Below are 26693 nucleotides of genomic sequence, written 5' to 3'. Positions count from 1 at the left end.
TTCCTGATATTTATCGGGTATGTACTCTGATATTTATAATAACGTTTCTAGTAAAAAGAGAAAAGAGATATTTGATATAACTAATTTCTTGACAAAGTATTTGTACTGAAGAAATTATGCTGAGTACGTTTGTAGACGACTTTATTTTTGTATCAGTAAAGTGTCATCCACATGAAATGTCGAATATTATAAGCAAAAAAAATAGATCTTTGAAATTACGTTGATTCATATGTCATTGTAGACAGCTTAGTATTTAAGCGATCTTCACTTGTCGGTATTATGGAGAGTTTTCCAATGTACTAGTGAACATTGTTATTCGACCTTGACATTATGAAAGTCATTCTCGTCGAATTTCTTAAAGGCATATAGCCTGGTTTTACATGATGTACTTGTAATTTTCTTAGAATTGTTGCTAAATAGACAATTCTCATTGTCATTTTTATGAGATGTTACACTTTTTGAGGTCGTTTATCTGTATTCGACGACGATAAGTGTATTAGGACACCGTTTGTTTTATTTTGATAATTGTCAGGTTCCACTGAGACCCTCACCATTGACGAGTTTTGTCCTGATATCGATGATTCATCTCGTTTCCACTCTCCGATGTAAACGACAGGCCTAGCTACGTATTTCATCATTCCAAGTTCAGGTCGAACAACTCAATTCGCCATGCAAGTAGACACCAACTTTTGTAGACAAGTCAACTTCTCATGCTTTTGCTTAACTGCGAGTCTTCACAGAATTCTGAAGTTGATATCCTATTTTATTAATCAATTACTCTGTTATAAACTGATAGAGCTATATATTTCTTTGAATATTCGACATAACGTGTACTGTCTTCAATTTATTGGATAAATCATACAGGCATTTCTTTTGAGTTGTAAACACTCTTTAACATTGTCAGAGAAAGCATTAGAATCATTTTAATTATAAATTGAAGTCATCGAACCGTAATTTTGTCAAGTGCTTATTTTTCTTGAATGATCACGTATACTAAAAAGTTGGGATGTTTGAGTCGCCGTGCTTGTTGTTGCTTATTTTTTTCCCCTTTTTTTTCCTAGTCTGATTGATTGGTGTGTTTGATTTGTTTTTGTTTTTTAGAAAAGAAACATAACATTTTCTCCACCAAATCCTCCAAAATACTCAGATCCGTCCCAACAAAATGGTGATCCCGACGTGATCTGAAAGGGAGCTACAAAATAGCAACCCTTAACCCTTATAGCGGCGAAACAGATTTTATATAATATACATAGTATATTTAAAGACGTGATCTTTCAGGATAGATAACGCACATTAGCATTGAAGGAATTAAAATAAGACTGTCTTATTCTTAATAACATAGGAATAGGGTAAGTGCAGTGGTTGTACGCTCGCGCTCTTTCACAATGTCACAAGAAGATGCCGCAGCGAAATCTACTGCTGACTCTGAGAGCATACTTGGAGCAGTTGCCTTAAAGCTGCCGCCATTCTGGCGAAACGATCCAGAGGTATGGTTCGCGCAAGCGGAAGCCCAATTTGCCACGCGCAATATCGTAGTTGAGAGTACAAAATACTCTTACGTGATCGCGACACTACCACCCGAGGTAGCACAGGACATTCGCGACGTCCTGATAAACCCCCCTGTTAGTGAGCCATACACGACGCTAAAGAGAAAGATCATAGCGCGAACGACGGAATCGGAACAGAGAAGAGTACAAATGTTACTCACAGAAGAAGAACTCGGAGACCGAAAACCTTCGCAATTATTGCGCCGCATGGAACGACTCGTCGGAGATCAAAAATTAGAAAGCGGTATACTTAGGCAATTATTCTTACAACGCTTGCCGCATAATGTTAGACTGATCTTAGCCTCCACGAGTGAGTCGCTAGCCATATCGGATCTGGCCGCATTGGCAGACCGAATTTTTGAAGCGCACGTGCCTGTCGTGAACACCGTGGTGCCGGTTACTGATGCAGGGTCACATGCTATCACAGTTGTGCCAGCCCAATCCGGTGATACACAGGGTGCGAATTCAAACCTTGTAAGGCAAATTGCGGATTTGACAAAGCTCGTTCGTGAGCTAGCCACAACCGTAGGGCAACTGAAACACGACCGTAGTCCTAGTCGAAATCGTAGTAAAAGCAAGATGCGTGACAAACGTGATACTACGCCCGTCAGTGAATCGCCCGAAGATAGAGGATATTGTTGGTATCATTCTCAATATGCTGAGAACGCGCATCGCTGCAAGGCACCTTGTAATTGGAATAGTCAGGGAAACGCATAGACCAGAGGGTTGGGGCGACAAACCCCACTGGTCAACCGGATAGTCGCCTATTTTACATTAATGATATCAATTCGCGAAAGAAATTTCTGGTTGACACAGGCGCGGCAGTGTCGGTAATCCTCCCGACAAAGCAACAGAGGGTTAAACCTTCTACCTTGAAACTACGCGCAGCTAATGGCTCGCGCATCACAACTTACGGACAACAGTCGCTTACGCTAGATTTAGGCCTACGTCGCAGCTGCCGTTGGATATTCATCATAGCTGACGTAACCATGCCTATTTTAGGTGCGGACTTTCTGCACCATTTTCAATTTCTCGTTGATATGGCAAAGCCGAGGCTTATTGATCCCCTAACGAACATGCAAGTGTCAGGTAGACATACGGAAACCGTGTCACTTAGCCCCGTATTTGACACGCCTGAAGCTATTGATGCATACACGAAGATGTTGCGTGATGAATACGCTGATATCACGATCCCCGTATACCGTTCACAGGACGTTAAGCATAATGTGGTACACCACATTGAAACGCGAGGACAACCCGTTACGGCTAGGCCGCGTAGACTTACCGGAGACAAGTTAGACATAGCTCGTAATGAATTCCAGCATATGCTTGATTTAGGCATAATTAGGCCGTCTAGTAGCCAATGGGCATCACCGTTGCATATGGTGCCGAAAAAGACTGCCGGTGATTGGAGACCTTGCGGTGATTACAGGGCACTTAACAAGGCTACCGTACCCGACCGCTACCCTGTGCCCCATATTCAGGACTTCACCGCGAACTTGAATGGAAAGCGCATATTTTCCAAGATAGATTTAATTCGTGCATATCACCAGATACCCGTCGCGCCAGACGATATTTGCAAGACGGCTATATGTACGCCTTTTGGCCTTTATGAATTCGAACGAATGCCGTTCGGTTTGCGTAACGCTGCGCAATCTTTTCAGAGGTTCATAGATCAGGTCATTTGTGGACTACCGTTCGTATATGCTTATATAGACGACTTACTTGTAGCTAGCGATAGCGAGGAAGAGCATGAACGCCACCTACGTCTGCTCTTTGAAAGACTTAGGGAGTTTGGTGTTGTCGTCAACCCAAACAAGTGCGTTTTTGGCCGATCGGAGCTAGAATTCCTAGGTCACCGTATCAACCGCGATGGAGTCAGTCCACTCCCGGACAAAGTGGATGCGATTCGGAACTGCAATGTCCCCACGACACTGAAGCAGTTGCGAGGATTTCTCGGGTTAGTGAACTTTTACCGTAGATTTATACCTAACTGCGCGCATATCCTCATGCCTCTCACAGACCTCCTGCGCAATCGTAAGAAGCGATCTAAGAAACCGCTAGAGTGGTCGCCTGCGTGTACGGCCGCTTTCGTAGAAGTCAAAGAGAAACTAGCGCAGAGTACGTTATTGGCCTATCCAAATTCAGATTATCCTCTGAGCTTGATGGTCGACGCATCAGACCGTGCTATTGGTGGAGTTATTCAGCAACTTCACGACAATGCATACGAGCCAATTGCATTCTTCTCGCGGAAATTGCTACCTGCTGAAACAAGGTATAGCGCATTTGGGCGAGAATTGCTGGCCATTTACTTGGCAATTAAGCATTTTCGATACATGCTAGAAGGTCGTCCTTTCTGCGTTTATACCGACCATAAACCTTTAACATACGCATTAAATGCCAAGCCAGATCGCCATAGCCCCCGCGAAATTCGGCAGTTGGATTTCATATCGCAATTCACCACAGACATCAGATATGTCAAAGGTCAAGACAATGTGGTGGCTGACACCCTATCTCGACCAGATATCAGCGCCTTGCATACCGAATCTCGGGTTGATTTCACGGATATTGCGGAAGCACAAGAAACCGATTCAGAATTGCAAGCGTATCTCAATTCCGAGATCAATTCTAGTATGGTGCTCAAAAAAGTACCAAGGCTCACCACTGGTGGCTCGATCGTATGCGATACTTCTCACGGACTCACCCGTCCTTTCGTCCCGAAGTCTCATAGGAGGGCAGTTTTCAATGCTATCCATGGACTCTCTCATCCAGGAGTCCGAGCAACACAGCGTGCGATTACCGCTCGTTACGTATGGCCCGGGATTAATAAGGACGTACGCAAATGGGCCCGAGAATGTCTACCGTGTCAGAGGTCAAAGACTAATAGACATGTCAAAGCCCCACAAGGGACTTTTAGTACCCCAGACGCGCATTTCGCACACGTTCATTTGGATCTCGTTGGTCCATTGCCCCATTCGAATGGTTATACATACCTACTTACGTGTATTGACCGTTTTACCAGATGGTCGGAAGTCATCCCGATAACCGATATCACCGCAGAAACGGTTGCCAAAACCTTCGTAGAAAGGTGGGTTGCCATGTTTGGTGCACCCAGCTCTGTCACCACCGATCGTGGCAGGCAGTTCGAATCACGCCTATTCGCGGAACTGACTAAGTTGTTAGGTACAACCCGCATCCGAACAACCGCCTATCACCCTGCGGCAAATGGGATGGTTGAAAGATTTCACCGTCAACTTAAGGCTGCTTTGAAGGCTTACGAGGATCCTTCTCGATGGAGTGAACAATTACCTTTGACACTCCTAGGTATCCGTTCTACAATTAACCCTAACTAGGCCGGGGTATTTTGGGAGTTCATATGGCCGGGGGGGGGGGGCCTGGGAGGCTAAAATCTCGGCCATCGACCGCGCGATCGCGCCGAAAATTGGCACGCGGGTTGCCTTGGACATAATCTACAAGATTGTATAGTAATTTTTTTCATGCGAATTGTAATTAAGTGATTATGCTAATTTATGCATAATTAGTATGCGAAATCATACTTTTTCCTCTAACTCCCTAAATAAAGCTCCAAATGTACTAATTTTTGGTATAGCAACTCTTTGTGGTGTCCTTAGCAAGTGTACATGAAAAAAATTGTGATATCAAATCGTTTTCTTATGTATTATATTGTTTTTTGCAATTTCTTATGTATTTCTTTGTTTTTTGACCTTTTGTTTTTCATTGTTTTTTCAATGAAATTTGTTGGGGACTCTTCTGTGATCATAAAAAGCATAAAATGAATACATTTAGACCAGCAAAACAAAAAAAATCATACATTTATGAATTTTAGTTGAAAACACAATTTGCATTGACTTTGTACACGAAATCACGTTTTTGGGCAATTTTCGGTCTGACATGCACTTACATAATGTTGCGTAATTTCGGAACCACATACCCGGGTGACGCAAAATTGGTCTCAAAAGTTGCGCAAGACTTGAAAGTAAAAAGTCAGCGAGCGGCGCGGTCAAAAAATTTCGCACGGCGAAAATATCGCGCGATTTGTTGAGGGGGGGGCCTCCGAGGCCCCCCCCCTGGCCTAGATAGGGTTAAAGCAGATTTGTCATGCTCATCAGCAGAGCTAGTTTTCGGGACAACTCTGAGATTACCCGGACAGTTCGTTACGGCTGAGCGAACTGATGTAGATCCGAGTGACTACATTTCCCGGTTACGTAGACACATGGCGTCATGTACACTTACCCCTACTAGAGCGAAGCAAGGATCGACGCATGTTCCTAGAGATCTTTTCTCGTGCTCGCATGTGTTTGTTAGGGTAGATTCCGTTCGCAAACCGCTACAACAGCCATACAAAGGACCTTATAAAGTGCTAAAGCGCAAAGACCGCTTTTTCACGCTTGACATTTATGGCAAACGCGATCAGATTTGCATAGATCGTTTGAAAGTTGCATATGTTGAAAATCAAGAAAGTCTGGAAGAAAGCCTATCAAAGTCGAAAAGTATCGTTAAAGGCAGAATTCCAAGCTCTGTGGAAAAGAGTGCAGTGCAGAGTTCGCGCACGAGTACACCCACTACACCTATCCGAAAAACTCGATCTGGACGACATGTTTGATTTCCAGAACGTTATATTGCAGTTTGGTAATTATCATAATTATGTATGACTCATCATACTTTGTAGTTCTGTTTATTGTAAATAGATTGTCGTAAGCAAGACATATTCATGACTTCCTTACTAGGAGGGGATTTTATGTAGTGACAATTTCTGAGTTTATTTTAGGATATCAAAGAAGCCTGAAATACGTTCTTGGGATACTGTGTAAAAAAAAACATGTTTATCTCGTTTATGTGATACTGTGTAAAAAAAAAGAATCAAAAGCAATTTAGTTTTTTTACTTGGACGCAAAGAAATATCCACCTGTTAATTTTAAAGACAGTATTTCCCGAACAGCAGGTGAATTTTCAAAAGAAAGCATTCCCAATACGTGTTGAACCCTAAGAGACACGAACTTAGTAATAATATGTAAATAATGTTTTTCTTGGTTACGAAAAATGACCAATTAGATCTCGCCCTGTAAGGGCGTTTCGTGCGTTCTTAATTGACGATACGGGACTCTTAAAAAAAGCCCGGTTGCTGATACTTCAGTAGAGTCGTCAGTGTTCAATTTTGGTTACATCTTTCTCTATGGGGATTTGAACCAATATCTCCCCGAGATCGTCGGCTTAGCTCCCAACAGCGTACCTCACCGATGCTGTCTGGGCTGCTCTTTTTGTAGAGGAGAAATGGACTCCTGTTTTAGCTGACTTTTTACCTACGTCTTTTTCCTGATATTTATCGGGTATGTACTCTGATATTTATAATAACATTTCTAGTAAAATGAGAAAAGAGATATTTGATATAACTAATTTCTTGACAAAGTATTTGTACTGAAGAAATTATGCCGAGTACGTTTGTAGACGACTTTATTTTTGTATCAGTAAAGTGTCATCCACATGAAATGTCGAATATTATAAGCAAAAAAAATAGATCTTTGAAATTATTTACGTTGATTTATATGTCATTGTAGACAGCTTAGTATTTAAGCGATCTTCACTTGTCGGTATTATGGAGAGTTTTCCAATGTACTAGTGAACATTGCTATTCGACCTTGACATTACGAAAGTCATTCTCGTCGAATTTCTTAAAGGCATATAGCCTGGTTTTACATGATGTACTTGTACTTTTCTTAGAATTGTTGCTAAATAGACAATTCTCATTGTCATTTTTATGAGATGTTACACTTTTTGAGGTCGTTTATCTGTATTCGACGACGATAAGTGTATTAGGACACCGTTTGTTTTATTTTGATAATTGTCAGGTTCCACTGAGACCCTCACCATTGACGAGTTTTGTCCTGATATCGATGATTCATCTCGTTTCCACTCTCCGATGTAAACGACAGGCCTATCTACGTATTTCATCATTCCAAGTTCAGGTCGAACAACTCAATTCGCCAAGTAGACACCAACTTTTGTAGACAAGTCAACTTCTCAACGCTTTTGCTTAACTGCGAGTCTTCACAGAATTCTGAAGTTGATATCCTATTTTATTAATCAATTACTCTGTTATAAACTGATAGAGCTATATATTTCTTTGAATATTCGACATAACGTGTACTGTCTTCAATTTATTGGATAAATCATACAGGCATTTCTTTGAGTTGTAAACACTCTTTAACATTGTCAGAGAAAGCATTAGAATCATTTTAATTATAAATTGAAGTCATCGAACCGTAATTTTGTCAAGTGCTTATTTTTCTTGAATGATCACGTATACTAAAAAGTTGGGATGTTTGAGTCGCCGTGCTTGTTGTTGCTTGTTTAGTTTTTTCCCCTTTTTTTCCTAGTCTGATTGATTGGTGTGTTTGATTTGTTTTTGTTTTTTAGAAAAGAAACATAACATTTTCTCCACCAAATCCTCCAAAATACTCAGATCTGTCCCAACAGACCTTTGACCTTGATCGTGTGACCTAAGACATGTGCAAAACAATCATTCATATTTGGATTACCCTTATGTCGATGTTTCATGAGCTACATCCATAAACTTTCTAATTCATAATGATGCCAATTCAACACATATTCTCAACATGGTGTGAGTTCATTAAACTTTGAAAGTGGCCAAGTTCCTGAAACGCACACAGTCTCGTATTCAGGCATACGAGACAATAAATACTGCGAGAGTAGAAATTATTTGATTAAAGGTTAAAATGAATGACTACTCACTACTGGGATCCATTCTCTGTTGCTCATTATTGGTCCAATCATCAAGGCATTTCTGCTCTCTTGCTGTGATGATCTGAAACAAACCAAAAGCATCAAGAAGACATTTTCATAGGATGCTGTCACAACAATATACATAACACATTCTTTTGTAAAAAGCAATATCACTGGAAGCACTTCTTGAATAATTCACAGTGCTGGTTTATAATTCATTTCAAAGTTTTAATGACTGGTAATGAGGCAACCATCATCTTTTAATATATTCTGATGAAATTCATATTCCTGAATATACCAACTCTTTTCAATATTGAATTTGCAAATTTTGAATACCGTTGTTTTACTTACACATGTAAAGTTAAAACAATTTTGTGTAAACATTGTAAAAAGCCAGATTTACTCGCTACCTTTCCTCCGGTTTGCTTCAGGAAGATGGCGACATTCAGCTTGCCTCTGAAGTGATAGTTTGCCCATCACTTATACCAATAGTGATTTCTAGCTATCTGTCACAATAAAATTTTATACAACTGTCACTATTTAAAAGTTGTCATCAAGGATGTATAAATAACCAGACAAAAACTGATTTACTTTCAATATGTTAAATTTACATGAATTTACATTTAATTTACAGAAAAGGCAACTTTAGTAGTGTAAGGTAGACTACACTATTTACCTACTGCGTTTCTGGCAAACTGTACAACTTCATGTATTTTTAACATCTCTTTCCTCTTCTTAATCTGTTTAATACTTTTCATAAAGACATTATTATGGTTTACAAAATGCTAAAGAGATGAAGGTAAGCATCTCACCCTATTTGGTTTGGGATAGAACCAGTAAGTTGCAAAGATGACATCAATGCTGTTTGGATCGCTGGGTAGGTCATCCAGGACCGGACTAAGAGGTGGAGCCAGGGTACCAGTAGAGATGAGCCTCTGGATGCCTCCTTCATCATGGAGTCCTGCGTGACGTCTAGATCTTTGGTGTTGCTTATACCTTGGCGTGTCCGACCTGGAGGCAAACATCTTGGCGTTGCGTTTCGACACAAACCTCTTTGTCTTTCCATCATTCTTTGCTTCCTGGTCTAGTTCAAGAAGGTCCTTGAGGATTCCCTCAAGCTCTTCCTCTGAAAGGTTTTGTAGGTCATCTTGGGGAGTTTCATCACCACTTTCTTGTCCTGATTTCTTCTCCTTCGGAGAATCAAACCAAGATTCTGGAAGTCCAAGGTCTTTAAGTCCTCCTGCAATATCTCCAGATAATAGCGCATCATCATCAGAAGGTGAGGTTGTGGTCAAAGTCACGTCAACAGCTTCAGTTTCTTCTTTTGCCTGAGAGCTTTCTGTTGGGATCTTATCACTTTTGTCAGAGTTGATTTCCAGGTTGGTTGCTTTGGTAGGAGAATCTCTTTGGTCAGGGGACTTGAACTCCTGGTCATCAGGAGAATTGTCTTGGTCTTTGAGATTGTCTGATAGGGCAGACAGTCTTGCCAAAAGTTTGTCATATTCATTCTGGAAGTCTAATGAATGTGTCCTAGATTGAGGTGGTATTGTTGTTGGCTCAGAATCCTGCACAAAGCGGAAGAGTAAGAAAGATGAAAATGAAGCATTAAGCAAGCCAGTGCTGTCCACGAGGCTGAGAAGCCAAAACTCTCTAAGACCTCTGAGGCCAATGACAAGGCTAAGGCCAGATATTTGTCCTTGCTCAGGCCAGCATCGAGAAGCAAATCAAGGGAAGCTCAGAGGTCATTGGCCGGTAACAACTTTTTAATTCTGAATTTATATAACATTAAATCAATCATTTTTACTAAAATGTATTTTTTGTATCAGGTTCTTTGTCATATTGTGAATTTTGCTCAGGATTGCTCACAAGTGAGGGAAATTATTTTTGGCAAGGCTGGTTCAAATTAAAAGTCATTTCTGCCAAAAGTTAACTAGTTTGAAGATTCTATTGTACTTGTTTATTTAGTCTTATGGTATTATTATTGTTAGCATTATTATTGTTATCAATATTTTTGTTATTTTCATTATCTTTATAATAATAACTAGAATTTAATTCGTCATGCGGAAGAATTAGGTGGTCTGTCTTAATTCTCGCCATCGTAATCACTATTACCATGTTCATGCAGATCAATATGATCTTCATGATGACGACGGAATATTCATTATAGATGGAATACTTGTGAAAGACTTTAGATGATAAAGCACTTTTAAAAGGGTCTCTTTCATGTATGACAATACATGTGATATGAAACAAAGTAATTATCTGTTTTATCTTGCGAAATTTTAACTTTTATACCATTAAATTATCACGAAGGATCATGTACGAGGTGGTAAAAGAAAAAAGAAATGGAAAAAAAAATCTTGTTTACCCCAGGACTCGAACCTTCGCCCCTGTGAAAGTAATTCAAATGCGTTATCCATTGAGCCACGATATTCCCCATAGAGAATACACGTAAGCAATTTTGAGAATTACAATTCCAATTTTGCAAGCGGAATACAGGCATGATCACGGCATCTGATCAAAAAATGAAGGGCACGTTTCGAAAGCTTATAGAATCTCGGCTACAACATACTAAAAGCTCAGGGAAAACTGACAAGAAACAATGGAGATATGGCTCACGAAATAGAGGAATGTCGAATCTAGTTTTGAGAAAAAGTCATGTCCCATAGAGATTACACGCAAAACACATGTGATATGAAAAAAGCAATTATAATCTGTTTTATCTTGCTAAATTTAAACTTTTATACCTTTTAATTATCATAAAGGATCATGTAAGTAGTGGCAAAAAGAAAAAAAAATAAAAAAATCATCATGTTTACCCCATGACTCGAACCCGCGCCCTTTAGAAAGTAGTCAAAGCCACGATAATACACGTAAGCAATTTTGAGAATTACAAGTCCAATTTTGCAAGTGAAATACGGTCATGATCCCGGCATCTGATCAAAAAATGAAGGGCACACTTACGAAAGCTTAGAATCTCAGCTACAACATACTAAAAGCTTAAAGAAAACTGACAAGAAAAAATGGAGATATGGCTCACGAAATAGAGGAATGTCGAATCTAGTTTTGAGAAAAAGTCATGTCCCATAGAGATTACACGCAAAATGAGGAAAAATGACATGCCTCTTTTCATCGCTTTACGCAATGATGCGTTTCTCGAAACGAATATTCATGTTAACTGAGGAGAAAGAATACATTCTCAACTACGACATATTGAAATCTGGGCGAAAAACGGTCTATATTCGAGAAGTTACAGCCAAATTTGCATAAATTTGATGACATCATTTTTTAAACAAGTGGAATGCCTCTGGCCGTCTCACCTGCATCACGCGGTTCAATATAGCAGCAGTGCTGACTTTGCATACTACTCTAACTCGCACAAGATGTTCAGTGATACATGGTTACTCTTATGTCCTCTTTTTATGAACTAGACCAATAAACTTACAGAGATATGATGGTTATTCAACAAAAAAACCCAACATGGCCAAAGTTCATTGACCCTAAATGACCTTTGACCTTGATCATGTGACCTGAAACTGGAACAGGATGTTCAGTGATACTTGATTACTCTTATGTACAAGTTTCATGAATCAGATCCATAAACTTTCAAAGTTATGATGGTAATTCAACAAATACACCCAATTCGGCTAAATTTCATTGACCTTTGACCTTGGACATGTGACCTGAAACACGCACAGGATGTTCAGTGATACTTGATTACTCTAATGTCCAAGTTTAATGAACTAGACCAATAAACTTTCAAAGTTATGATGGTAATTCAACAGACACCCCCGATTCGGCCAAAGTTCATTGACCCTAAATGACCTTTGACCTTAATCATGAGACCTGAAACTTGCACAAAATGTTCAGTGATGCTTGATTACTATTATGTCCAAGTTTCATGAATCAGATCCATAAACTTTCAAAGTTATGATGGGAATTCAACAGATATCCCCAATTCGGCCAATGTTCATTGACCCTAAATGACCTTTGACCTTGATCATGTGACCTGAAACTTGCACAAAATGTTCAGTGATGCTTGATTACTATTATGTCCAAGTTTCATGAATCAGATCCATAAACTTTCAAAGTTATGATGGGAATTCAACAGATATCCCCAATTTGGCCAAAGTTCATTGACCCTAAATGACCTTTGACCTTGGTCCATGTGATGTGAAACTCATGCAGGATGTTCAGTACTTGATTAACCTTATGTCCAAGTTTCATGAACTAGGTCCATATATTTTCTAAGTTATGATGACATTTCAAAAACTTAACCTCAGGTTAAGATTTCGATGTTGATTCCTCCAACATGGTCTAAGTTCATTGACCCTAAATGACCTTTGACCTTGGTCATGTGACATGAAACTCTAATAGGATGTTCAGTAATACTTGATTAACCTTATGGCCAAGTTTTATTAACTAGGTCCATATACTTTCTAAGTTATGATGTCATTTCAAAAACTTAACCTCAGGTTAAGATTTGATGTTGACGCCGTCGCCGCCGCCGTCGGAAAAGCGGCGCCTATAGTCTCACTTTGCTTCGCAGGTGAGACAAAAATGAAATTTTTAGTTTAGGCGCCATTTTGATGACGTCACGATATAATTTAGGGACAATGGTGACATGAAATCATATCTACAACTCATACTCTATCGATATATGAAAAAAATGGGGGGTCAACGGACTATTTAAAGAGCTACAGTGAATTTGCAATAGGCATGTTTTTGCCCATATATGGCCTATAGTGAGAGCTCGCGCGCACACGTGCTGCAAACTTTAACGGGGGTTGATTTCGTTATTATTGGTCGTAGAAGGTCGATAAAGGCATCAAATTGCTCAGAATTATATTATCAATGCAATGGTGTAAAAAAAACGGTGTTTTTGCACTGCGTTAAGGCATTACGCGCGGAAACGCGCGCGCATGCGTGTGCGCGCGCAAATTTTTGAAATGCTTAGAATGACCTGAAACGTACCCAAAAACTTTTATAGGCCATTTGAAGAATTTTTTTACCTTTGACGCACGCGTCATGACCTTTACATAACCTTTGATGACATTGACAGTTGACCCTTGACCTGAAGTTAATGTCATGTAAATATTGTTAATTTTTGATAATTGATAATGAAGATATGATAAAATGAAGAATTTTACAAAATGGCGCCTAGATGACGTCATCATGACCTGATGACCTTGAAAAGCTTATTTTGACGTGTCCATGACAGATCCTATAGATGACATGAAATTCAATGAAATTGACCAAGTCCATTTTGAGATAACTTGGCGACAAGAAAAATCCGTAAAAATAAATAAATAAAGAAATAAATAACAAAATTCTAACGAAATTAAGAGGTGATCTGTCAAAGACAGATCACATAATTATCATCACCATTATCATTATTAGCACTCTTATTATCACTATTATTATCATTATTAATATTGTCTGTATTAGTATTACTCCCATGAACTTAATATGACTTAGAGCTTCACCCACTTCTGGCTTTTTGTATTAGTTTTACCTCAACTTACCTGATTGTGAGAATTTGGTAATGCTGAATCAGTAGCTGACTGCTTATTTTCTTCCTTGGCACTGCCTCCTTTCTGATCATCATCTTCATGGGACTTGCTCTCTTCCTCTTTATCGCCCTGTTTCTGGGCATCAAGTATGACGGGTATCACTTCAGGGTATTTCTTCAGGTAATCCATGGCCAAACGGGTAGCGTTTACTGTATACCTATGCTCATCTTCAAAGCGATCAGCTGTAACAAGGAATAAGAGTATATAAATTTATACACAATTAGGGTTATCTATATATATATCCTAAATGTTACAGCATTGCAAATTTGTAAAAGATTGCCAATTCAGTAGATTTTCCTCTGCTTCACAAAAGAGTAGTTATTTTAAAAATACTAAATCCCATATTACTATATCATTACTAATATTAAAGGGTGATTATTTGATTAAATAGCACAATAATATTACAGAATTATAAAGAATCCTATACAACATATTTCATAAAAAACCTAAGTCTGATTAAGTTCAAAGCTGAACTTTGTGCACTCTCTCCTTACACCTCACTCACTTGCAAACATTAGATTTTGCACCACACAGCATTATGGTAGTGTTGAAAATTTCATGGGAATGTAGTGAAAACTTTCCATGGGAATAGACAGGAATTTATTGGGAATTTTGTAAATTTTCGGCAATTTTCTGGAATTTTGAAGATATGTTGGAAATTTTCATATTTTGCATTTAAAAACAGAATTTATCACTTTTTGTGAAAGTTCTAAAAATTCCTGGCAGCTGAAAATTCCAGGCAGCTGAAAATTCCAGAAACTTTCCATGGAAATTTCCCAAAATTTCCGGAAAGAATCTAGCCTTTTGCAACCTTAATAATTGATTATTTATGGAATGAAAAGAGCCCTGCAAAGGTCACACACATCTCTTCTCGAGTGATGTAATATTGAAACATTGCAGCAAACAATGCGTGTGTAACCAGTGTGTTAGCGTCCGTCTCACAACCGGGAGGTCCGAAGTTCAAATCCCCGGCCGTGTCAGACCAAAAGCCGTTAAAAGATGGTAGGTGCTGCTACCCTGTTTGGCGTTCAACAATTAAAGGGAAGGAGCCTTGTCAATCTGGTGCTGCACTGGCCCACGATCAATTCGACAATCTAATGTCCACTCCGTACTATAAAATATGGATTTTCATTTTTTCATCCTTTGTTTTCAAGCCATGTGTAATGAAGTGATTACCATAATATGCCATATTATAAAATTCTTAGCAGATGGAATACAATTTCAAATGCCTTGGATTACCTGATGTGTAAACGACCTGTCCAGGTACATCCATATGCTGATTGAGAAGGCTGCCTGTGGTCACAGAGCCTGAATTGAACCTCTCTCGACAAAAATTGGTTCGACTTAAAGAGCCCTTGCTTTTACCTAGAACCAGCAAATGGTCAATTGAAGGGAAAAAAAGAGCACAAAAAGATTGAATTTTAAAAAAGAATAAAGAGATTACAAAATTATTTTCAAGAAAAAGAGAAAAGTTATTTAATGATAAACCCATAGTTTTGCAATTTATACAAAGATAATATAATATAAAGTATCAAAACCAATTTCCTTATTACACAAAGGGCTAATTTAGAATAAAGATGGATAATTGATGACTCTCTCACTGCCAGATCTGAAACATATTGCAAATAGAACTTTAAAATTTTCAAAAGCTTTTATAATCTTGTCAGATCGTCACTCACAAATGAATCAATTCATGATTCCACATTTAATGAAGATTTATTTATTACATTAATATGTCACTATGCCATGCACTTATGTCTTTAAAATTTGGCCTTCTGACCCGAAATTTACATTGTATAAAACTCATTCCCACTGCAAAGTCAAGACAGAATAATCTCAAAAATATAGAATCAAGTATAGAGCTAAAAAATGGTGACCTACCAAGCATTTAGATCGGTGTTATGAAACAAATAGTAACTAAAAATCCAAAGTGAATAAATAATATAAGACTTTCAAAAGAAGAGAACTCAGAAATAATTCAAACAAAAAGGCATTACCTCCTTCTCCAGTAAAACTAAAAGCTTCTGTCTCTTGCTCATGCCCTTCACAAGCTAGTCTCCAGTAAAAGAATGCATCATTGCCGTACCCTTCTGTACTCACGGTCAGTGGGGAGGTGGTTGCTGAACCTGAGCTGATGATATTCTTCTGGAGAAGAGGTTGCCCATTCCTTCCATCCAAGATGTTGATCTTCGTGGAGTGAAATTAAAGTAAGACATAATGTGATTGGTTATTGTCAAGCGCCATGGCCACTTATGGAAATTGCTCAAGGCGCTGGAAGCTCACACAAATAATAAGTACAAAGCAAAGATACTCATCAATCAGTGTACCATAATCATGAATTAGATTCTTTTATGAAAATCAATTATTTATTCAATAAGTTCAATAGTTTCAAAGTATTTGATAATTTTTGGTGCACTTCCTGATTTCCATATATCCATTTTAAATTCAACTTTCCTGACAATGCACACTTACTGCAGCAGCTCTTACTGCTTGTCGTTGTATATATATACTATGCAAAACAGAGCTACATGTGATAAAGATAACAATATGAATATACACTTCAGCCAAACCGCTGCAACTAAATTCAATATTTAATGCATTGAATTATATCATTGTTTAAATAAATATTGTATCATTATTACTATCATTGTTAATAGATGTATAATTAATGTATGTACCTTTTTAATGGATGTGAATGAAGTGTATTTGAATTTGAATGATTTTACCTGTACATAGTAGTAGAGAGGGTAGCCAGGTCCATAGTTATAGACAACCATGAAGTCAGGCACATCATCATCATTGTAGAAACCAGCAGCTGGTGTACTAAAAGAATTAAATAAAAAGAGTTTGCAGCATATTTGTTCAATATGTTGATTTATCTAATTGTGGTTTGAACATTAGAGATACAATTAATCTTGTAATCTCTATATTTCATAATTCTCTATATGTAGGTAACAATTCAATGTAGATGTACAATCGATTTTGAAGATCTCTTGTATCTGTATGTGTTTTAGGGCAGTAGATTTTCTTATTATTGTTTATAGTAACTTATATAAGGGGGTTGGGGTAATAAAACTAGTGTCATGCGGAGGAGATCCTTGAATAAGTCTCTATATATTTTTATCAACAATCACAAGGCAACCCTTGTACAACTTGCAAATCTCCACCAAAGTGAAGTAAAGGAAGGATTTTATTCAATGCTCATAAACCTGACCAAAGTAGATATGCTGAAGCCAATATAACTGTATGCAGCACTTAACAAACGGATATTTATATGTGGTATTATAATTGCTTAAATATACAAGAAAATAAATTATTGAAAATGCTGATATCATGTCCAACACCTATTTCACATGCTATTTAACATTTCCAAACTATTACCTGTAGGATTCTGAAGAAGGCATGGAGTAATTCCAAAGCTGTTGATACGTCTGACCATTGAACGCTATAACGGTTGAGTTGAACATGGCCATCACAATGTCTTTGACCCTATCGCCAGTGAGGTCAACAAGGACAGGGGGCGTCATCACACCCTTGAAGGGGTCAGTGTAGATGACCTTTGCCTGAGGTAGGATGAGAAAGCACAATATCAACCAATCACTACTTAATACTGTAATTCAAATACAATTTGTGCGACGACCACCTGGCTCAAGGAACCAAAGTTATAACAGTAAATGGCCGTCAAGAAAATTTCTTAAAATCTCCTAGCAACAGTCTGAACAAATTTTACATTTTTCTACCATTAATTCCTTAATAAAAAACTTCTAAAACCACTGGGTTTTTTTAACCCATTTAGGAAATTTTTTTCCATTATGTCTGCATTAAAAATTTTCATGAATAATGCAAAATCAACAATATTTTTTTATGTTCAATAATTTTTGTCTGACATACTGTTCACGTTACCACATGTAGGCAGGGGTAAGAAAATTACATCGCAATTCTTCAGTAGTCAATAATACAAAGTTGTGAGCCTATTCAATGCACATCAGAAGAGGATTGCTTTTAATTTTTAATATAGTTACTACAAAGTATTGCCCTTCAAGATAAACACGGAAATCATATCAACATACCTGTGTCATGTTACAAATAATGATGTCATCGAGAGGTATAGCCCACAGGGAGCCTCCCACCGTCTCTCCCCCAGTTCCGAATAGAACCATGGCTTTCCCACCATGCTGATAGAAAATCTACAAAAGAACAAAAAAATCAAAAGAAAACAGATTGAAAGGAGAGTGTGAGGTGGGGTGAAGTACTATGATCGAGGATGGGGAGGGCCGGGGGAAGGAAAGGTGTGGAGGAGGGGGGGGACAGAGAGGACAAAAAATATTAATAGGAGAGTATGGGGGATACAAGGAGGAAGAGGGGTAGTAGAAGTACACGGCAGGGAGAGAAGGAAGGGTAGGGACAGGGACAGAGATGAAGACTAGTCTGCTTGGCAAACCCTTTACTCGAGTAAAGGGTCTGAATTGCAGCCTACTCATGCCTTCTGTAATGAACAGCAAGTTTTTTATGTGCTAGTCTTTGCGTGGAGACACACTTGTTGTCAAAAGTTTCAATCAGGGTGGAGAGAGTGACAAGAAAATATCAACAGGAGAGTACGAGGGGGAGTATATATGTAGGGGGATACGGAGAGGGGCAAGAACTAAGGGCAGGGGTATAGAAGGAGGGGCGAGAAGGAAGGGACCGAGAAACCAGTGAAGGGACAGGAAAAAGGATGAGTCTGGATAGAATAATAATAATATTTTGTACTTACATGTATACTGCGTTTTTCCCAAAAGGCCCATACAAAGCGCTTACAATGAAAATATTTGAAATAAATCATATATTGCTAAAACTATGAAACCCTAGAATGAGGGGATTAAAAGTAAGAGGGGTGTAGGGGCATGGGCAGGGACAGGGGCGAGATCGAGGGGAGGGCCAAGAAAGCAGGGACAAGAAAATATCAATTGTAGGAACAAGTAATGATTATCACAATATGCAAACAAGCCTGTATGATATCACAATATGGCTTATATGACATGCATACTAAATTCTTGCCATGCATTAACAAGTTCAAGGTTAAATACATTTAGAGTTATGTATGAATGAACACAAATAAACAGACCTGAAGTAAATTGCAAAAGCTCCTACACATTTGCAGATAGAAAAATTACTACAAAAACAGAAGATAAAGCTGTAAAACTAACCTCGCACCCCAAGCACAAGCAAGTAAAACAGTTTTGAACTGTGATAGAAACAGATTGTGTGTTGTATAATGTGTTCACAGTATGGAACAAGGTGTGAAGTCATTATCACTCTCGTATGGAGCATTTGAATAGCATGAATAACAATGTCATAGTTCACAATGTGCATACACTAGTGGTGTCCACAGTGTGAAATCATCAACTCACTTTTGTATCTGAGCATTTGAATAGAGTGTATGAAATATTCACATAGTCCACAATGTTTCCCACATCGTGTGCACTCCACTGAGGTGTCCAGTGTCCACAGTGAAGAATCTTAATTGCACTACAAATTAAGAGCATTTTAATCATGTCAACAACATCCTCATGTAATCCACTATATGTGAACACACTGTGAAGATCCACACTGGTGAGGGGTCCACAGTGTGAAACCATCAACTCACTTTTCTTAAAGTTGAGCATTTATATAAGGAGTATGATATCTCCAGATGTAAGGATTGATTCATTAAGGAAAGTCAAGTTATGATGGAAAAAATAAATCTATTCATCTGGACTTACCTTGATTAAAACAGAGAACAAATTCACGTCCGATCCAGGACTCTTCTTGTGAGTGGTTAATGAAATACCTCAAAATTTCACAATGCCATCGGGACCAATGCATTTTTTCACAAGATAAAAAATATCTCCAAATTGTTTTTATTGTTCAGCTTTCCCAGAGACACTGGTCCATTTGTTCCGGATCGGACATGAAACTGTTCTCTGTTTCAATCAAAGTAAGTCCAGATGAATATATTATTTTCTCCATCGTAATATGATATCTTCACTTAATCCGCTATGTGACCTCACTGTAAGCACTCCACTAAGGTGTAAACAGTGCATGGGATTGTCTTACCAATGTTGAATTTAAACATTTTAACAGTGTAAATTACATTTTCAAATAGTCCATAATGTGACCACACTGTAAGTACATACTCCAATTAGGTTTCCAAATTGTCCAGTGTCCACAGTGTGGGGTTTTCTTTACACTAATAAATTTGAGCATTTTAATTTTGTAAATAACATCCTCACATATTCCATGGTTTATATATGCAGTTCCCCATTTCATTTTCATTTTTACTCATGCTTGTAAATATATTGTTTCTCTTACCTTGCATCATAATTGTTTTTATCGAAAATGAAATAAATGCAAATTGAATTGAGTTGAATTATGTGAGCAAACCGTAACACTCCACTTAGGTGCCCACATTGTCCAGTGTCTACAGTGTGGGATTTTCTTTACACTTGATAAATATGGGTATTTCCATTGAGTGAATGACATCCTTACATAGTCTACTATGTGTACACAGTACTGTAAGCACTCCACTAAGGAGGTGTCCACATTGTCCGGTGTCCACAATGTGGGATTTTCTATACATTAATAAATTTGAGCATTTTAATTGTGTGAAAATATCCTCATGTAATCCATTATGTGAACACATTGTAAACACTGTTTTTTCCTAGTGAGGATAGGGGGTAAGACGTTGCATTCAAATACATGCGCCATCTAATATTATTATCATTATTATATTTTTATTTTGTTAACTTTTGGACTCCTGCCATTTACAAGCTTTAAAAAAAAATTTACAGGTGTTCCCATTTTCCATTTATTTCTATCACTCACAATATTGATTTATTATGCTTATATATTTGATCTATTTTTGTATATACATTTGTATTTCAAATGTACATATTTTGTTGTTATTTAATGGAAAAGAATAAATTGAATTGAATTGAATAGTCTTCAGGCAGATACCCTTGGTTTTTCGCAATTTGCATAGTGCACAATGCAGAGTCTGAAACAGTGAGACTAGATTCACTATGTACAATGTACTCTGACTGGCTTTGATTATTTGACACAGAGGCCCGTATTCTGAGATCGGGTTTAACTTAAACTCAGGTTTAAAGTTGTGGTTTAAGTATGGACAGCCAATTGTTACATAATCACTAACAGTAGAGATATCATACTTCAACTCATTCGCGGCTCTCAAATCATTCATAATTGTGAAGGAAGTATAAATAGATGATTGTCTTCACCATCGATGAATCAGGAAAGAGCAAAGTAAACATAAGAAAACATACAACTTAATAAAAATGTTGATACTTTTGGCTTCCCATAATTAAACAACTTTAAAAATGAGTTTAAGTTAAATCCGACTTCAGAATACGGGCAAAAGAGTTTGGCATGTAGTCTTCCCTCTATACATGAGCTAACTGCTTAAATTGTCAAATATCAGTCTGAGCTTACAGACTAGTTCTTTCCAGCATGAAAAACAGGGTAACAAAGTGAAAAAGAAGTCGACTGAACTGGAGATCATCACAAGTGCCATTGTACTGATAAATAGCCAGATGGCGTTGACACAATCTCAAGTGAACTCTACACACCTTAAGTTCAATTAAACTTTACTGACTTCATAGATCTGCCAGCATATCTAACGAAACACTTATCCTTGACTAGTGGCTTTCTTCAAAGAATCAGTTTTCATCACTAGTTGTTTTCAGGGTCACCAAAGTACCTATAAAATACCTGAATTTTTTCATGCCTTGAAATACCCAATAATAAATTTACCGCATTCATACTGAACCAAAGCAGACCCTTTTAAAAAAATGTCTTGAAGTTACAAGCGTGCACAGTATCAGCAGATTAGGAAGCAAATAAAGGTGGGGGATCCCACGGCACCCACATCCAACTATTTAGCTGGGAGGAGAAAGTTCTTACGATTCGCTTGCACACTGCCAAAATACACACAACCATAGAAAAATCCCTTGCAAACATTCTTCTAATTTCGGCAAGTACTCTTTAGCAGGTATTTTCTTTAGCGGGATATTACAGGTAATTTACTGTCACACTGGCAAAATTCCTGGTGTTTCTGATTAACATAGATCAGGGTAAATTCCCAACGGCAGAGATACTTGCTTTTCCCGAAGTTCGAGGTGGTCTGAGTACGGCTCATTTTACAAGGAATGATTCTGGACACTATGAACACGAGCAGGAATTGCTCTCGTTTTACTCTCAATAAAACGAGAGCCACTTCTCCCGAAAAAGTGTCTCATTTTGAACTATTTTTAACGGATTTTCATCTCAAAATTTTCGAGAGAAAAGTTAGTTTTTATGATCCTCTCGAAGGCCACACCTAGAATTTAATGGCCGTTTGGCCCTGAATGGCCCAAGCGAATCACTTCGCTGATGGGATTTACGATCCTACAGGGAGTATCCGTTCCCTCTCGATCGTGGCCACTAGTGCGCTTAATCTCAGTCCCAGGCTTTCATGAAATTAAAAAAAGTGCAGGCTTATGCAGTGAACTGCACATAAAAACCGATATAAAAAAATTATTAGAATAAGTTTGAAATTGAAAAGAGCTTTTGATAGACGGTGTTCTGCAGCATCCTTTGGCAGTATCACGTTTGTGTTGTTTTATACTTCTACGGATCTGAAAGGCCCAGAATTTTGTGGCACCGTCGAACAGGAAAGAAAATTGTGCTGTTAGATAGTGGCTGTTCTCATATCTGAAATTTACTAGGAAAACTCTTCATCATAATTGTCTTCGAATAGTATCATATCACAGCATGACTTCAATAATATTTCATGAATTTGTAAATGTTATTATAACTTTATCACATTTTAAATCAATTACTGTTCTGTGCTATTTTCCACAGATCCCTGTAGAAAGCGTAATGGCAAAAAGGGTTAAAAGTTATAGTTGATTTTTCTTCAGTTCTTGTAAATTGAAAAAATAGATGCAAAAAAAAATACAAAGTATACCCAAGTATATTTTTGCTTTGTAAAGTACATACTGCATGCATTCATCGCATCTGTGGCTGAACAATCATTATTCGCAGCGAATAAAAAAATAAAGGAAACATTAGCTCAGACAACACCCTAAAGAATTATTACTCCCAGTTTTCACCTATTCGTTTTATTTTCAATTTTAAACAAAGTCAACAAAGTTAATGAGCGTACAGATGCAAATCATCGTGTTATAGCAAAGCAAACTCAATACAGTAATCTCAAATCGACATTTTCATAAGATAAATTAAACAATTCTGAAATTAGGCATATATGACATATTGAATGAATGCGTTTAAAATGAGATCAACAGCAAAGGAGCGAGAGGCTTATAACACTCAAAATGAACGCAAATATAAAACGGACGAAATTTTTTAGCAGATGGCCATGGATAAATGGGGTGGGGTATCAATAAAAGAGAGAAAATGATACAACTGAAGAAGGAAACAACAATAATGGAGGCATCTAATCAAGGGGGCACGATCAAGCTACAAGCTAGTTCTATTGACAGGAAGCATTGGGGCGTAGTGAGTATAAACGGGTCCTACGTAAATGTTGTAAGAGTTCTTTGCAGGCAGGCGACACTTTTTCTCAAAATAAATTGTTAAAGGGATGATCCAGACTGGAGATATTTATATCTTGAAAAATAAAGTAAAATTCACAAAGCAAAATGCTGAAAATTTCATCAAAATCGGATAACAATAACGAAGTTATTGAATTTTAAAGATTTGCATTATTCCAGTGAAACAGTTCTAGGCATGTCTTTATAACATTCGGTAAGCTGATGATGTCATATCCCCACTTCTTCTTTTGAATTTTATTATATGAAATCAGGTTTATTCAAAAATTTTCTAACATGAACTAAAACAATTGGATGGACAACCGATTAAATTCATTACATGTAGTTATTTACTGCCGCAACTTATTTTATCATAAATGAGAGACATGCATCATTTACACATGCATGGAAAAATGAAACACTTATGATCTCATGTAATAACACAAGGAAAAGGGAAAGTGGGGATGTGACATCATCGGCCACCCCACGATGTGCATATAACTGTTTTCACAAAATATTGATAAACTTCAAAATTCAATAACTTCGTTATTTGTTATCCGATTTTGATGAAATATTCAGCATATTGCACTGAAAATTTCACTTTATTTAGTTAGATATATATATTTTCAGCCCGGACCATTCCTTTAAGTAGGGTAATTCTTGGTGGTTATACCCGAGTATATATGGCAAGATTCGATCGATAAAGGATGTTTGAATAAAAGAGACTGTCTAGGGAATGTCTAAAATTAAACATACTTATAATCTGCAGAGGTTTCTTTTTGTAAAATCATGGTTCTATAGGATCCATGGTAAAAATTAATAATTCAACATTATGTTGCACTAATATTACGAATATTACGCGATGAGATTTGAGTAGAACTGACGATGAATATAGGTCAAATCCCAGGGTCAAATAATTTGTATGTGGGGGCGGGGTCCATTTGAGTGTGTGATTTGTGTGAGTGTGTTTATTACATATACACCAACATTTGTAAGTATGGAGGGACTATATCCCCCCCCTGAATATGGACAGGGGAATCCAGCGTTGATCATAAAATGTCGTGGTAGAAAGGGCAAAATAAATAAAACAGAATGGTGTAAAGGAGTTAGAGAAGCACTTTGTCCGCTATTCAACTTTCCCCTTTCAACTTGTCTGATTTTTCTTTTTCTTAAAGTCAAAGCCGTTTGTATTTGGGTTGGATTCCCCTGAAATACTAGTAGGGTCCGTGATTAGCGACATCATCGGGCGCGTGCGACCTTCAACATGCCCACTTTAGATCAGATTCTACAAAAAAAAACCAGGTAAAGATAAATCTCATCACGTGTAAGCCCTTTACGACATAGTGTCTGCTGTGCAAACCCTTACTCGAGTAAAGGGTCTGACTTGCAGCCTATATGCCTTGTGTGAAACAGAAAGTTTTGTATTTGCTAGTCTTTGCGTGGAGACACACCTGTTGATCAGTTCAATCAGGGTCTGTGCCTGCAAACTATTTAGGTCATTGTGTAGGGGCGTAACAGGCGTCGTTGGTGGAGGGGGGGGGCAAAAATTTACCAGTCATATCATGGTATGAACGGGCAGTGGTTTAAAGGGGAAGTTCACCCTGACAAAAAGTTTATTGTAAAAATAGCAGAAAAAATGATAAAAAATATTGCCGAAGGTTTGAGAAAAAAATCATCAAATAATTAAAAAGTTATTAGAATTTCAATTATTTGATTTGTGACGTCATATGCGAGCAGCATTCCTACATAGCGAATGGTAAAAAAAATCAATGAAATGCCATTTTCTCAGAAAATTGAAAATGGTTTTCACTGTAACTTTTGTATATCAATAGACGAATCATTTCACACCCGATCATGAAAAGAAAACAAAATTAAGTCATCATGAACCATACAAAATTTGAAATTCATACATTTTATATTATATAACACATGGGGCAGCTGCTCGTTTATGACGTCACAAATCCAAAATTGTGAAATCTAATAACTTTCTTATACTCTTTAACGGATTTTCCTCAAACCTTCACCAATATTTTTTACTATTTTTACAACAAAGTTTTCTTCAGGGTGAACTTCCCCTTTAATGAGGCAAAATTTTTGAGGGGGTCAGATATGGCGTATCGGAAAGAAATTATCTTTAAAAAAAAGTTGCGATGGAGCAAAGCGAGCAAACAAAAAAGATCAAATTTTGTGATAGATTTTGACATAATATTCAGAAAATAAAATATCATACTTCACCCTTATCTCTTTCCTTTTTTGGTCTTGGCATTCGCATAAGATGGCTATGGTTAGATATACAGTAGGCCTATATATTCTTAATGGATTCCTAAACTGTATTCCTCAAATGTCTCTGTTTGGGGTCATACAAGAAAATGTCAGGTCGCGCTTCGCGCTTGCATTATTTGTTTAGCTAAACAGGTACGTATCGTGATTACAAAAATTGCTGTAATGTCCCTTTTTAGGTCTGAATATCAAAACTTGAGATTGCGCATCACGCTCGTATTATTTGATGAGTGAGATACATATCCGTTCAATGGCACTGTCCCTAATAGGTCAGTCAAAGTAAATACCTGGAATTTTTGCCGGTCCCCCCCCCCCCTTCAATGCCGCAACCCAAGGTATGCCAGTAAAGGAATATAACAATTTATGTGTAGCGTCTCCGGGAGAACTACTCTGTTACAATCATCCACTTCTCCAATATTTTATGTCTTTTTACACCATTATGTACATGTCCCCAGTTCCTGCTTTGTTATTTGTAGTTAATTTGCAAGTTTTCTTTTAAAGGCATACCACCCGCGCACATACACCCATACGCACACCCAAACATAAAATATGATAACTGATCCACTTACCGTGCCGGATAAGTTTTCCTTTGGCAGGGCATTGCACTGTTTTTGCCTCTTTTGGCGGAACGTGGTTGGTATTATTCTCCATATTTCATTAGCTTCAGTACTTAGTAGTCACTGAATGCTGGACTGACCATATTTGCAGGGCAGTGGCTGCTGGCAGAGTGACCGATCGAAAGGGTGTGGATGGGCGTGGCACAATTTTTAATGTATGTGGTTGGAACATGGTCGGAATCACGAAAGCAATCTTGATATTTCTTTGGTTCAGTTCTGCTTTTGAATAACGGTGTACTGAGGGGAAAGTGTCCTTGACTTTTAAAGGCCAAGCCGATAACTATTTAGTCCAAGTGCTATATGGAGTAATTGGCTTGAAGCGGAAATGGAAGCCAATCTCCACTTACC

General features: G+C 37.8%; 1 protein-coding gene across 1 annotated transcript in view; it reads right to left on the bottom strand.

Annotated features, from left to right (window-relative positions):
* The window catches only part of LOC121420050, a 63224-nt gene that overhangs the window by 3956 nt on the left and 32575 nt on the right, over positions 1-26693 (bottom strand). Inside the window, exons 6-13 of the mRNA XM_041614576.1 lie at positions 17953-18069; positions 17264-17445; positions 16609-16705; positions 15880-16069; positions 15122-15247; positions 13835-14064; positions 9122-9874; positions 8319-8391 (exon numbers count right to left, since the gene is read on the bottom strand). Coding sequence (XP_041470510.1) covers positions 8319-8391; positions 9122-9874; positions 13835-14064; positions 15122-15247; positions 15880-16069; positions 16609-16705; positions 17264-17445; positions 17953-18069 — 1768 coding nt within the window. The remainder of the gene's footprint in view (positions 1-8318; positions 8392-9121; positions 9875-13834; positions 14065-15121; positions 15248-15879; positions 16070-16608; positions 16706-17263; positions 17446-17952; positions 18070-26693) is intronic.

Source organism: Lytechinus variegatus, chromosome 8 (genome assembly GCF_018143015.1).
Source record: "Lytechinus variegatus isolate NC3 chromosome 8, Lvar_3.0, whole genome shotgun sequence".
NCBI lineage: Eukaryota > Metazoa > Echinodermata > Echinoidea > Temnopleuroida > Toxopneustidae > Lytechinus > Lytechinus variegatus.
This window is presented reverse-complemented; position numbering and strand designations above follow the sequence as displayed.